The 16,038-nt window shown below is 40.4% G+C and overlaps 1 protein-coding gene across 1 annotated transcript in view; it reads left to right on the top strand.

Annotated features, from left to right (window-relative positions):
• GALNT16 (polypeptide N-acetylgalactosaminyltransferase 16) overlaps positions 1-9,885 on the top strand; it is a 193,068-nt gene extending 183,183 nt beyond the window's left edge. Inside the window, exon 15 of the mRNA XM_081937755.1 lies at positions 5,133-9,885. Within this exon, the coding sequence (XP_081793881.1) occupies positions 5,133-5,270 (138 nt within the window). The 3' untranslated portion in view covers positions 5,271-9,885. The remainder of the gene's footprint in view (positions 1-5,132) is intronic.
• Positions 9,886-16,038: the final 6,153 nt, after the last annotated feature.

The following is a 16,038-nucleotide window of genomic DNA, read 5'->3' as shown; positions in this document are numbered from 1 at the left end:
TGATTCACTTAACTGGGGCAAGAAAGGTCGTAAAGCAGGGCAAAATTCACTTAACAAATATCTCACTTAACAACATCAATTTTGGTCTCAATTGTGACCGTACTTTGAGAACTACCTGTACATATAAGATTATATATATGATGCCACACAATATATATATACACAAATATACACTGGTTTTGTTGTATTCGGGTCTTTTCCCGTGTAAGGTTGAGATTGTCTTTGCAACGTTTCGGCAGGATCACACCTGCTATCTTCAAGCTGTGGGCTTAAAATGGGAATGGAGCTGCCGTCTTTCTGTAAGTCTTGGTGGGAGGGGATGGGGTGGTGGCTTTGTTTCAGTAAGTGGAATGATTGGTTGTGTGGTTGTATCATGATTGGTAGATTGGTGCTGATTGGTGCAGATTGGTGCAGGTTGTGTGTGCATTGTTGTTTTGTATTTTAACGGCTTGGGTGGTGGGTGGTGTTCGTTTGTTGGCTAGGGCTGGTTTCCAGATGTTTGGTAGGCGGGAGGTATCATCACGTTTGTTCATGCTGTGGGGGTGTTTCTCTATTTCGATGGCTTCCATGATTATTCTCTTGTGGAGGTGTTCTGTTTTGGAGATTAACCTGGCTCCTTCAAAGTTGATTTCGTGTCCTGTAGCTTTAAGGTGCTGGAAAAGGGAAGAAGTTTTTTCTTTTTTTCTTACTGCATTTTTGTGTTCTGTGATGCGTGCATTTATTCTCCTGTTTGTTTGCCCTATGTATATTGCTGGGCAGATTATATATATATATATATATACAGTTATTTCCAAATTTTAGAAAGGTCTGCACAACCTCTACCTCATCTCCAGCAGCTGAGATCACATCATTCTTATCTGTTACTGTTTATTCCTGTGTTTGGTTAACATCCTGCTTTTCTATCCTGACAGCACTCAGGGTAACTTCAACTTTAATGGGTGGATTCCTTAAAGAAGCCACCAATTTTTTGTCAGGCTCAAATAGAGGCTTCTTTCAAGTTGAGATAGCAGTAGCACCTGAGTCTGAAGCATATTTTGGGAGGGGGTTGTTTCAAAGGGTGCAGAACAAGTGCTATTTCGGCCATCGAAAAATTCTCTACTACAGGGATGTCAAGGTCCTCGAGGGTGCTTAAATATGTCCTGTGGGGCGGCCCTGGAAATAAGAAAGGACCGGCCCTCGGTGCCTCTGGCGGCCAAAATGGGACGTACGCCCCCCTGCCCCATTTCGGCTGGCAGGGTATTGCAGGAGGTCGTCCAGGTCAAAAACAGGGCAAGGGGGAGGCAGCGCCTCCCCATGCCCCATTTCGGCTGGCATGGTGCTGCAGGAGGTCTCTGTCCCTCCGCCCCCCCTTGGGCTGGCCTATGAAGGACAACTACAATGCTGATCCAGCCTCAAAGAATGCTCTAAGAACGCTCCTCTGCTCTAATATGACTGCAGCCTGGTGCTATTTGCAGTTACTAAAACAATGTCTTCGAAAAGTGAATAAGCAGATACAGTGGGGTTTTTTTCCTAATGACAAAAGCTCATAAAGGCCCTTGTGTTAGATATTTATACAATTTAATATCTGTATATTTGCAGCCAGAGTTAGAGATCTTGATATCCCAAAACAGCTTAGATGCTAGCCTGAGAAGAATGACTTAGGAGGAATACTTATTGTGCGCTAGCATTAATGTAAAAAGAAAAAAAAATGTTCAGGTCAATTAAATGGTGCTATTTGCTCCTTGCATGTAGCTCTGGCAGCCTATGAATTTCATCCATTCAATAGAAGCTACCCATTTGTCCCTTGTTGCCCTTGTCAGCCAAGCAGATGAGACAAGAATCAATTTTATACCTGTGGGATGTGAGACTACTAAGAGCGTGTTGTCATAAAGCATCTTTTTTCTTGCTAAAGAAGATGATGGAGGCAGAAGACCCTGCCGAGAAGAGGATTCTAACCATTCATCTACAGAACACTGTCAACTTCTTTAATGACAGATGCCACACAATTTGCATTTTGGAATTTCATCTTCCCTGATCTAATACTGTGATTGCTATTTATTGTAAAGTTTCATTATGCTATATTAGCTGACTTCAAAACACATAGGAAGAGTGAAATACAAAGCCAGCTGTCTGGGGCAGAAGGGATTGGGTCTCCATTTCCCATAACATACTATTTAGGTCAGTGGTTCTCAACCTGTGGGTCAGGACCCCTTTGGGGGTCAAATGACCCTTTCACAGGGGTCGCCTAAGACCATCAGAAAACACATATTTTCAAAAAAATATGGAAAACATAAAATAATGTTATGGTTGGGGTCACCACAACATGAGGAACTGTATTAAAGGGTCGCGGCATTAGGAAGGTTGAGACCCACTGATTTAGGTAAAGTCACAGGGAAGATGAAACAGTTAAGCAATCTCCAGTTGTTAACGCAAAAATTACCGGTGCACTTCCTCTCTTTTCTACTGCCTTTTCTCAGATCAGGTGTAGGCTTCAGATAATACTTGCTCATAGATTGATTTGTACAGTATAAATGAGCTGAATCACAACCATGGAAATGGTCTACTATATTAATGTCAGTTACTGTACTTGTTTGTATGTTAACTGGCTAAAGCGAGGTAAGCATTAATCACGAGAAACTTAAGTAGAACTGCAGCAGGCACCAACAGCATACGGCAACACCTCCCCCCCCAAATGAAGCATGTCAAAAGTGGTTATTATTTGAGTGGGAGGTCACCCAAAAATCTAAGAAATGTGAGATAGAATGGGACTTCAAATAAAGGTCAGAAAAAAGCAGAGTTCCTCAAACATTAAAAATGATCTGAACAGCCTTTCAGACCACTGGAGGTAACTCAGTGGTGGGAGTCGAATTTTTTTTACTACCAGTTCTGTGGGCGTGGCTTACTGGGCATGGTATGGCTTGGTGGGCGTGGCAGGGAAAGATTACTGCAAAATCCCCATTTCCTCCCGATCAACTGGGACTCAGGAGCCAGAGAATAGATGGGGGCAGGGCCAGTCAGAGGTGGTATTAACCAGTTCTTCGAAATACTCAAAATTTCCACTACAGGTTTTCCAGAACTGGTCAGAACCTACTGATTACCACCTCTGAGGTAACCTATTCCATAATAAAAGAGCATTTTTAAAAAAGCATATTACTCTACTCCAGCCCACAACTTCAGTCTGACATAGGGAACTTTTTCAGCCTACTCATTTGGGATGAATGAACTGGATGGTGGGTTCTGTGTGAAGATTCCAAGAAACCAACTGTATCAGATGTAACTCTTGGGTAGATTTGAAAGATAGCATTGTGTGTTCAACACATTGTGGTAATGTGTTGTAATGTATAGCTAAGAGGTTCTGAGGTATGGATAACAGCTCCCAGGGCATCATGCTTCATGAAGAGATGCAATTGGTACACCAGTGAAAAATTAGTCAAAAAACCTTCCACACTATCTAGTAGTACCTGTAAGGGACCCCTAAGGCAGATTTGCTATTTTAAGATGGGGTTCCCAATTCAGAATGCTACAATGCCAAATGTTTCTGGGCAACAGCACTTTAATCTTAGAGATTCGATCTCAAAGTCTAGCAGCTTCCAAGCTCCCGGCCAGGACTTCCAGTATATTGTGTCATCCTGGAGAGTGATTTTTAATTAGGCATAACTGTGATCCAATGAATGTCTTCTGCATGGCTTTATATCAGTGTAAAATAATTATGGTGGGAGAGAGATGAACCCTGAGGCACCCCACAAGTGACCTCCTTTTCTCCCCTGTTGGGATTACCCACTCAGGAAGAAACAGAATAACTAAGAGCAGTGCCCCACCTTGCAAATGATCCAGAATATACCCTGGTTAATGGTGCTTAAAACAATGCATGTCATTCACCGGAGAAATCCAAATAATTTCCTCCTCTTCCCTGGCAAGAATCCTAACTGAAAAGATCCAGACAATCAGGTTCCTCTCTAGCACAACATATACTTAGAACTCTGCAACTTTCTGGAGATCCAGCAGTAGTTTTCACTATATCTATACCTTGTATAGATATCTAATTATTAAAAGGGTATGTTGAAATAGAATAGAATAGAATAACAGAGTTGGAAGGGACCTTGGAGGTCTTCTAGTCCAACCCCCTGCCTAGGCAGGAAACCCTACACCACTTCAGACAAATAGTTATCTAATCTTTTTCTTTAAAACTTCCAGTGTTGGAGCATTTACAACTTCTGGAGGCAAGTTGTTCCACTGATTAATCGTTCTGTCAGGAAATTTCTCCTTAGTTCTAAGTTGCTTCTCTCCTTGATTATGTTACTTCATTATTGGAATTTCCATGGAAATATACAGATGCTTTCTCTCTTTAGATACATAGAAATCCATCTAGGAAAACATCGGGTCCCCACTTGTGTCCTTATGCTCTAAAGAGTCTGTCCTAGCTACAATACAGTTGTATTACATTTGTATTGTATACAGTACAGTTGAAAAACTGATACTAAGGTATATGTTACAGCATGACAGTTCACCAAAAACAGAAGATTTACGAAGGAGGAAAAGCAATCTAATGTCAGTGGTTGTGTGTGTATGTGTGTGTGTTTATTTCTAAATTCCTCAGCTAGAACTGGAATCCAAACTCCTTCTTTGTTCCATTCTTTAAAGGAAAACAACCTTGACGTTTCCATCACAGACTGGCTAATGGATTTTGTGCTCCTTTATCATTAAGAGGGTTTGCTGAAAAATAAGACTGTTTAATGGATGGATAGGTCCTGAATCTGAAGTAGAATCTCCTTCAGTTTAAGCTCAATCCTTCTATGTGGTTTTCCTGCTCACAATATAGGAGTGGTTTGTTTTGGGGGTCTTAGATATAAGTATTTTTTTAATTTTTCAAATTCTCGGTTGGACTTTCCTGGTGGTCTGTCATCCAAATACTAACCAACTCTTACTGGCTTAGCTTGTGAAGTTCAGCCAAGGCCATGAGATTAGAAAAAAGACCTAATCAAAATATAAAATGGTACTGTGTCTTAAAGAAGAAATTGAAAAATTTGCTACATTATTACTGTTTCCATTAGTAAATAGGTGTTTGGGGAGACAGAGATGAAACGAGAGATGAAGGAAAGAAGAGGACACGTTTCACATGCTATTGTTTTTCTTTTCTTCTTTCCCCCTTGCAGAAATGGAAGATGAAAGGTAGCTTCATCCAACATTTTGTCAGTGGCCTATGCTTAGAAAATGAGTCCAGCAGATTAGTGACCAACATCTGCCAGTCGGATATTCTGGGTCAACAGTGGGAGCTGCTCCAAGCCACATGATGATTTCCCAGCAACTTTTGGTTCTGATACTTTTTGCATGAGACTCTGGGAACGGAAGGGGCTAGGGTGGGATGTGAATTCTGGTTTTCTTTAAACCTAAATGTTTTGACTATGATCCTCAGCCAATAACCATTTCAGATGAAATGTCACTGTTTTTGGATTTATGTTAAAGAAGAAGACGAAGCTGTGGGGCAACATCAGTCGAAATGGCCCGTCTTGTCCCACTTTGAGTAACGGTGGGAACTGGGTGTGGAAGAATCTGTCTCAGTAACCAATATGTGTTTCAGCCTGATTGACAGCATTTCCCTTCCATTCCTTTGTCTCCAGAGAAACCTGTGGTCTATGATCCCCTGGAGTTGCTGCAGTTGATGTCTGTGACTATATGCTTGATGTGAACTCCTGATGAGTTTGCTTGATTTCAGACATGTCACCTCTCATTTTGCATGTGTGTCATACTGTTTGATTTATGGAAAGGAGGGCAAGGAAAGGGGGCGGGCTCGGTTATGGAGAAGTGCATCATTGAGGAAAATTGAGGCAGAGGTAAAGCTTTTTTTGTTTTGGTTTTCTGAATGTGTTTGATTACTGGAGCAGATTGATATCATCCCTTGCAGAGAAAGGGTACCTTGGTTTCTCCTGCAGGTAGGATTGATAAAACTTCAGGAAGAAAGCTAAACCGGTCTTCATACCAGAAAGGTATCTGGTATCTTTCTTATGCTTTAAACCTGAAGCACAGAAATATTGTTAATAGGTACATCAACAAAGGGTCCCTTTTTCCACCCTCTGGAGAGAACACATATTATTTCCTTCTGCTTTCATCAATATGTGCTTGGCATACAAGTGTGAGGAAAAGGCAGCTCTTGATAACAATTCTGTATTTTTGCAAACACAGCTTGGGCTGATGGCCAAAGGGTCAACTTGTGCTTGTACTTTTCCATTCAGTCTTTTTAGGTTAATCAAAATTGGATTTCTTCCTAAGGGCCTATCACCTATTTCTCAGCCTAGTTCTGTCTGGGGGAATCTTTTGGAGCCAAGCCCAAAACAAAGCTCTTTTTCCTTATGTGTGTTTGTGCTCACTGAAATATATGAACCTGGACTGTTGGCCAAGATTCTCACAATAATTCCATATCACCTAGTAAAGTGCAAAGAGTGTGATCCTTGGTGCCTTTACTGATGGCAAAATGCTTGTTCTGAATTCATTTATGAAAGCAATTTTATGAACATTTGCTTGGGAATCTCAACTGAATAGATCAGAAGAAATCTGGTAGCATCTTTGCCAACTAATTAATTATGTTAAAAGGCATAAGCTTTCAGTCGCTGCCTCTCACTCTATCATAATGCATCTGATGAAATGAACTATTATGCCTTTAAATCAAATTGGTAAGTTGGAAAAGGTGCCACCAGATCTCTTCCAGTTTTTGACTACCATAGACTCACACATCTCTCTTCTTACAAAGTCAAGCGAATAAAGTGAAAGTTATTCTAAATAAATGCATGCAGAATTGAACTAAACATCATCTGTATGTCAATGGATCTGAGTATTGACTACATTGGTTGAACATCAGCAGAATGTCAACCTGTTTACCAACTGAGGAAGCCATATGCAAAGGTACTAGGTCTTAATTATCAAATCTGAATTTGAGACAATTTGATGGGCCTTTTCTGTTAGTTAGTTAACTATATTCTCTTCCACTCTGATTTGAAAGTAACATAAGATATAAGATACACTTAAATGGTCATTATGAGTCTAATTAATGAATTGGTCATTTGCACAAAAGGAATACTCTCTGCTTATCAATTATTTCTAGTATAAGACACCATTCCCATATAGACAAAGGTAATGCCAGGTTTCCAACAGTATCTTTAGGACAGATAGCTGCAAAGGTGAACAATCAATATCACTAAACCTTAGGAAAGTCCTCCCCTCAGAACCTAATTATTTCTAGTGGGTTACATTGGACTCTTATTTTGGTGGATGCCGTAGTGACCTGTAAGCAGCTCTTCAGCCCATTTCTGGGAGAAGATATGAATAATTTAGGAGGTTTTTCAAGTTAGTAAAATACAGTTTATGGAGACTCTCAAAACTGTAAGATCACACACTTTGTATAACTTCTGTATTATACGTATATAGCAAAAACTGAGAACTTTCCTTTAATGTAAGAAACGGTTTGACAGTTACAAAGATTTGAATGTTCATATTATTTATTATGAATGACATCTTGTATATATCTACCCAGAATAATAAATTCAAGGGAATTTAATACCCAAGAAAAGAGTACAGAATTGCAGTGTGAGGGCATTTTAGGAGTGCAGCAATTGTGAATCAATCCTTCTGGACAACGTTTTTATAATAAGAAAAAAATGTGGCAATGACAGTAGAAATAAGCAAGGAGGCAACAACTGGAAGACATGTCATCTCATCCCCTATAATATTTGGTGAATTGATTATGTGCCATCAAATCATTTTCGACTTCTAGCAACCACAAAAATTTTCTCCATGACAATGTATCCCTATCCTATTCTTCTAAGTCTCCCAATGGTGCACTCATTCCCACTGTAACGGAGACCATCTACCATGTTACTTAAAGGTGAAGAATTTGCATAACAAAACACTAATGGGAAGCACTCCAGATGTTACATCTGTTTCTAAACTAGATACCAAAACTTTAAGATGCCTGGGTTTCAATAATAGCCCCAGCCTGGGAATCCCATCCATCCAGGATGGTTCTAGGGATTTTCTATTGTGCAGTAACCATGCATTCCCAGAACATTTTTCAGTGGGGGAGGGGTGGAACCAATATAGAGAAAATGGAAAAATTCTATTAAATCTTTCAATGAGTAGCATCAACCGTATCAAAAAGAAATCCTAGGAAGATGACAAGCACTGATTTCCAGATTCAAAAATATTTTCAAAATGATGCTTCTCTTATCCGATGCTTAAGAGCATAAGCTGATCTTAGGAGGAAGTATAGATTAATTCTTCCTAACATTATTTTCAATCAGAGAAGGACATTCTTAAGTCTATGGCCCCCATATGGATCTTAAGCCCCCTTTTATTGCAGTCCCCAGAAAGTGAAATACAGAACCATGAATTCCCCCTGGATGTTTGAACAGAAAATACTAAAAGATGCTCTAGGTTTGTTTAAACTTATGCTAGTAAATCCAGAAACAACTTGCCTTAAATAGCCTGGAAATCTTGGTTTCATCAAACTATTCACCACCGTCGCCCTCTAAAGCCTATATATGCCAAAAGGTTGTCAATTTTGCTTCAAAAAGAGACCTCTGATTCAGACACACATTCGTACTCATGCTAGCAAATGGTGTTAATTGCTAGTTTTGAAGGGCATTAATCCAAATGGAAGAGAGTGATGGCTGGAATATAAGCATCCACAAAAAGGATGATGAAACATGGATCATAATGTCAACTCTGTTGGTTACATTTTTGTGTGCAATGTTACAATACCAAGAATTGGTGGGTTACGACCAGTATACCCCAGTACGGGCCTGCCGGGAGCACCGGGTACCATTCTGGTACGGTACTCTGGAGAGCCTGCCCGCCCTCCTTACCGGTATTTGAGCTCTTTGGGGCTTCTGCGCAGGTGCATGGAGCGTACGATGCCTGTGTGATATCACAATACATGTTTTGCCACTTTGGTCTATTCATGGTCAGGTACATGGACCTTGGTGGGCTGAAGTATGACCCTTTGGTACCACTTGCTAAATTCAGTGTGTGTGGTTTTCCTCCAGTGTGTCATGAATCATAAACGTAACGAGAGCTGCAGATCCAATATTCTATTTTGTACCTGACACAGTCTGATCCAAAAGGGAACGATTGCATGAAGAATTTCCATCTGCAGCTATGGACAGACACTGAGGTAGGCAAAACCTGGAGCCAGCAAGCATTCTTATTGTAAGTTGCTGCACTAAGGAGCAAAGTCAGACACAAAACACTCCCTTATTAAAAGGAAGAGGGTGTGCTTAATCTCCAGGGCTCTTTTTACTTTTTTATTGGAACTATGGAACTATGGCTCAAATGTCAAATCTGATTTTCTAAAGATACCAATATGGGGTCTAGAAGTGTTCATGTAAATTGAGATTTTGCTGAAGCCTTGAACATGACAGCTTGCCATTTAATTTTCTTTTAATTATTATTAAAATCAGATGGTTTAGGGAGCCTAGTAGTATCAAGAACATCATCTGTGGGCATGCTGATGCTCAAAGACATCACCATACCTACTCCAGTACACAATATTTTCATCAATGCCTCATCAATATTTTTGACATGCTTTTGAAAATTAAAAGTCTTCAACTTGTAAATGGAGCCAAACAATGAACAGTGACTTGATTGCAAGAAAGCAGTTGGAGGGAGAATAGTAGGTTTATAAACAAATGACTAAAATGACATCCACTATCCATTAACTGGGCAGGATAGAGAGTTATCAAGATCGACTGAACGAGGCTACAAAATGAAGTCCCAAATATTTTTGGAAGGGTTTGTATTTCCCCCCCTTCCTCTTTCATTATAAACGCACTTTGTTGAAAATAATTTATGCCAACATATTTTTCTTCCCCTTTTTAACCAAAGCATGTACAAGAACTTGTCTGTTAAAATGCTAGAATAAACTCCACTTCTAAAAGTTATGTTTTTTGGCCTTCATTTGCACAAATTGGCCACCCTTTGCAAGCTTTAGGATTGTACCTAATATTATCTCCAGCATCACTCAGACAATGCTTTTTCATCAATCAGCTGGAACAGAGGTGTCAAACTCACGTCATCACAGCGGCACCATGTGATGTATCGGGACTTTTTCCCCCTTCACTAAACCAGGTGTGGGCATGGCCAGTGCGTGACGTGGGCCGGGAGTTTAACAGCCCTGAGTTAGAATAACTAGAACAGTAGCCACAGAAAGCACTTAATTTAATAGCATTTCCTGTCTGCATAGGCAAAATCTCATCCTAACAAACCCGAAAGGTGTTCAGGAAATTCTCCTTCTGTCTGCAATTGCTCTTTCATTAATCTACCTTATTTCTTTCTTTAAAATTGCTTAATTAGTTGCTTCCTGTTCACTATGTCATGCCTACGTTGTGGTTAATTAATCTGTTCCTGTTCTCTGCACAGGAAACTTTAATTACTGTTTTTCCCTTAACAACAAGGGAACAACTATTGGCTAAAGATTATATTTGTATTGTTTTTGGTATTAGAACTGTAAAGATTAATGTGTCAGAAAAATTTTCTTCTTAGAAATTTGCCTTTCTAGCAAAAACTACCCGTAGTGAACCGAATGAATCATATAGTAAGTCTGGAGAGGTTTGAAGCCATCATTTTTCTTTCCTGGCAATGCTGAGTTTCTTTATTTATAATTATTAGGATCAAATAGGCATACATAGGTACAGCCTCTCAGTTCAAAAGATACTGTCAACAACAGTGACGTGCGGTGAGGTTAATGGCTGGTGAGGCTGGTGACGTCATCAGGAAGGCGGGGAATGGGACCACGTGTGCTGGAGGCACACATTTCTGCCTCCGCCCTCCGCAGCTCCCGGGCGCGCACGGACGGAGATAGGCAGAATGGCGCCGAGGCGATCCGGCGGGTGAGCGACCGAGGATCGGGCTGCCTTGCTCGCTCTTTCGTCCGCCCGGATCGCCTCGGTGTCGCTGTGGCTACCTCCGTCCGTGCACGCCCGGGAGCTGCGGAGGGCGGAGGCAGAAATGTCGGCGCTCCTGGATGACGTCATCCGGAAACGCCGACATTTCTGCCTCTGCCCTCCGCAGCTCCCGGGCGCGCACGGACGGATGTATAATATTATAATATATTATATATATTATATACTATTACAGTGGGGCAAAAAAGTATTTAGTCAACCACCAATTGTGCAAGTTCTCCCACTTAAAAAGATGAGAGAGGCCTGTAATTGGCATCATAGGTAGACCTCAACTGTGAGAGACAAAATGTAAAAAAAAAGACCAAACAATCACATTGGCTGATTTGGAAATGGGAGTTGAAGTCCACAAGTCTTAAAGTTCCCAACTTTGGACACCCCTGCTATAGGAGAAGGCTTTTGTTTTTAGTTTTTACTTGCTGTTTTCCCAGAGACATCTTTTTGGTCATTGCAAGGAAGTAGAATACAAAAAAAACTAGTGACTGCATAGTCTAATCTTAACATGTCGCTGCTATTATATGGTTATAGACATAATTATCCTGGATGTTTATTTTTTTACTTTTATTCATAGTTCCAGTGGGTATCATTGAATAAGAAACTAATTAACTATCGCTAAAATATTTCCATGGAAACCAATGCAAAGCATTCTGAAATGGATCCTGGGAACTAAGCCATTATTCAACTAGATGAAAATGTAATATAGCCATGTGTATAATTAAGGTCTGTACATGAAGTTTTTTAAAACAAAATTTCCGCTGTTTCCTGCACCAATTTCAAATACCTCTTCCTTTCATTTAAGGATCCTATGTTGGGGGTTTTTTTTTCTCCTATAATTTCTTGTTCCATCTAGATGTGCTGGTTTCTCTGTTAGAGAATTTCAGTGGCTTGTCAAAGGCGTTCTACTCCCAATTGTTTAACAATTGCAACAAAAATTACAAGCTATCATGAAATTCAATTTGGGATGCAATAAATTCCCCCAGACTGAACATATGATCAGGGGCACTTTGCTCCCTGATCCTATCCATGCAGTCTTCAAGTATTGCTTTACATCTAATGAACAGCCTCTAGAATTGTTGCAAGGAAAGCAAAATTCTAAACCCAGTCCCATCCCTGGTTTTATCCATATAATACAGCAACATTCATTGGTCCTCTTAATCTGGCATTCCATCATTGTCTAGAACTGTATTGCTGATTTTTCCAGGAACAAAAAGTAAGCGATGTAACCAATCTATTCTAATGTAGATCTTGGGAATAAGTCCATAGGATTTTTTAAAAATCTTTTTGCAGAGTGGAATTTTATGAACATTAAGGCAAGCCTCTCCATACTGGTTCTCTTGAGCTCCTTGGACTAATCAGAACTGCTCTTCTCTCCATCAGCCAGACATTAAATTGGGACAGATGACTTAAATAAAGGTCATCCATCTAATCAGAACTGGTCTCCTGCGCATTTTGAATTTTATCACTAAAACAAGCAGATAAAATAAATTCTGCACGTAAAAGGCACTGGCATTTAAAACAGTTTTAGCAGGACAAATTATTGCCCTGATTTGATCTGCAGTGGTGAATAGCGCTCCAGGGTTTTGAGCAAGTCTCACACATTCCTCATCCTTTTTAAGTTGAGATGCCAAGGGATCATCCTAGAGCCTTTGGCAGATAGAGCTTGTCCTCTGAACCATCCCATAAAGGTTCACAGACAAGGATTTTACCGGCAGTGAAATATTATTTTGGGACTATGGTGATTGAGGGCTACAATCCCTTGTTATTAGCCCAGTGCTTCTCAAATAGTGGGGCACGCCCCCCAGGGGGGGCGCGAGGCTCCGTAAAGAGGGGCGCGAAGGCTCCCTTTCCATCTGGGTGCAAACGAGGAGCCAGGAGCAACAGGCGGGGTCCCGCCACCACGTTCAACAGTTTGCTTTCAGTTTGTCTTTGTGGCCTCGCTCGCGTCTCCTCTGGGCTAACTGGCAGCGAAGGCGGCAACGGCAGCGGCGAAGGCGGCGGACTAGAGTTTCCCAACGAGGTTGCCTGTCCGACCAGCCCCCGCTGGCTCCTGGCTGAGGGAGGAGCTGCTGCTCCGCCTTCTCCGAGCGGGATCCGCGCCCTGCAACTGGCCGCGGCGGGCGAGGGGAAGCGGGAGCAAAAGCTTTTGCTATCAAATCCAGAAACCATATTTTTTATGGGAAGTACGAGAATGAACTTCAATTTCATAATGATATCCCAAGGAACAGAAATAGCATTTTAAAAAGTCTTTTGAAAATCTCAAAGTTCCTTGTATCTGGTGGGTGTTATCCTTTATCTAAAAGGGTTCGAACTTTGAAAGATTTTTTTTCACTATTAAAGTTCATAACACGTCCTATTTATAGGAAACATTTGGACTGTATTTTTGTTTGATCCTGTTGATAGTACCCTACAAGGAAAGGATTATATCATATCATTGCAGTTGTAATTGGATTTGGAACAATAATTGTTATAGACAAATGATACTATTTACAGTCGCGCGGGGGCGCTCGAAATGTTTTCTTCTTCCTAGGGGGGCATGACAGAAAATAATTGAGAAGCACTGTATTAGCCTAACCCAAAGAGTAACTCTTAAGCCCTCCCTATGCTGAGGTGGTAGAAGCACATGGTGGCTCAGTGTCTAAGACTCCCACTATTTTGCAATAAGTCCCTGATATTTTTTTTAAAAGGAGGAAATATTGAGATATCTAAAATTTAGTCCTATCAACACTTTTCAAGGGCAAATCTTGAGAAGTTTTGGGCCATATAGAGAGGTGAGCCTGTACTGGGCCAAGACAATTCTGCAATTCAGATCCTTTCCTTGCCCTGCAGATGTGAAAGATGGAGTAAAACTCTGGGAAGATCACACTATATTTCACTGAAACAATAATAATCGGCTTCCAGCTTACAAAGAAAGAGGAACAATGCACAATAAAGAGGGAGTTCTTTTATGACTATTTTGAATGGTGGGGCAAGAAACTATAAAACTCTCTGATTTGCTTTTGGGATCTTGAGACCACATAAAGGAAACTGGTTACTGGTTAGAAAAACCAATTTATTTTTAAGGAACACTTTGTTTCTACACACAGCAGGGATGTTGTTTCTTATTAGCAAGCTGATGGAATTAAGTGCCAATCACCTGGTTACTTTGTGTAATTTCATTATTATGTTTGCCTTAGTCAATGAATTTTCCTGACTGGATTTTCACTGGCTCTAGTCAATTTCACTCTGTCTTTGGTAATGGTGAGCCATACGTCTTTCTTTAGTTAGAGGCAGGAATATTTCCTTTGGGGTTGACAGGATTAGGTAAAGTGGAGAACAGAACTTGATTCCTGTCATGTTTTCAAGATCAGGGAGAAAAATGTCCTGGAAAAAGCTCTCCTCTCATTTCAGCTGAAACCCTTTTGTGTCAGGTTTATTTCTGGCAGTCTCAAAGGTGCCAGTGAGGCTCTTTATTTCCTCCATAGCATTCAGCTTGGACTTTGAATGGACACCACTCAAAGTCCCTCCATGACGGAGATGGGTGGTTTCGAAATATGATTAAATATATGAATAAAATTTAGTGACTTCACGGAGGTATAATTTTATAGGGGTGGTCCTTGACGTACGACCATAATTGAGCCCAAAATTTATGTTGCTAAGTGAGATGATTGTTAAGTGACTTTGGCCCATTTTATTACCCTTCTTGCCACAGTTGTTAAAGTGAATTGCTGCAGTTGTTAAATTAGTCAGACAATTATTAAATGAATCTGGCTTCCCCCTTGGCTTTGCTTGTCAGAAGGTGGCAAAGTGTTCACATGAAGCTGAGTCACTGCAACCGTCGTAACTATGAACCAGTTGCAAAGTATATGAATTTTGATCAAGCGACTATGGGATGCTGCAATGGTCATAAGTGTAAAAAAAAAACAGTCATAAGACACTTCTCTCAGTGCCATTGTAACATTGAACAGCCACTAAATGAAGTAAGTCAAGGACTACTTGTATTTATTTTGGCGTTTTTCTAGCATAGAGACATATGCATGCAGGTTGCATGAATGAAACGCCACCACCAAACAAATGCATTGCCCCAAGAAACAAAAACCAGAATCATTATTACATCATAAAATAGTATGAAGGTTTTTTCAAATTCTCCAGACAGAACACCAGTCAGGAAGAAACATACATAATTAGAAAGGCACGAGGAAAGGTTAATAACAAAGTGATAGGATCTATTTTTGATTACAACAGGAGGTCCCAATGTTTGGAACCAATGGAATTTTGAGGCTACGCAAAGGGTCTTCACAAAAAATGGCTGATATTTTATTTTTCTCTATTTCTTTATATTCCACCTTTATTGTTTTTACAAATAACTCAAGGTGGTGAATATATCCAACACATTTTCCTACTCCTATTTTCCCCAAAACCACCACCCTGTGAGGAGGGTTAAGTTGAGAAATAGTGATATATGATATATGAGGTTAATGTGATATGATGCCTTAACTTAATAAGTTATGGTGGAGATGGAAGGTTACAACACATCAAATTGTCATAAAATGAACTGGTGAAGATGTTCCCTTTCTACTTCCTTTTCACTCTCTCCAGGGGACTGTTTTCTTACCTTTCTGACATACATCCAGATAAACACTAGTCCCAGGGGTCTCAAACTTGGCAATTTATGAACTTAACTCCCAGAAATCTCCAGCCAGATGGATGGCTGAGGAATTCTGGGAGTTGAAGTCCACAAGTCGTGCTTGATGTCCCCTGCACTAGGCTATAGATATCTAACAATTTATTTCCAGAAGGAATCTATGGAGGGAGGGGGAGAGAGGCAGAGATAGCCTCATAAATAAAGGAAATATAGAAGTCTGGCCCTTTGTTTTGTCCACACGCCTACCTAAAGATCATTAACAAAAGAACAGTACAAAAAATAAAATAAACAGTATTTTAAAAGTCAGATGGGATAGAGGGTGCTAGGTAATAAGGGAAGCAATACAGTGGTGGGATTCAACCAATTCACACTTATTGGGGAGGACCGGTTGTTAACTTTCTAAGCAGTTGGGAGAACCGGTTGTTGGATAAAATTTACACTGTATAGGGCTAATCCTGTAAGGAAGGCAGGAAGGAAGCATTCTGGTGTTGT

The sequence above is a fragment of the Natrix helvetica genome, assembly GCF_964273705.1.
Source record: "Natrix helvetica genome assembly, chromosome: 1".
Lineage (NCBI taxonomy): Eukaryota > Metazoa > Chordata > Lepidosauria > Squamata > Natricidae > Natrix > Natrix helvetica.
Note: the sequence above shows the minus strand (reverse complement) of the source record. Positions and strands in the feature narration are given on the sequence as shown.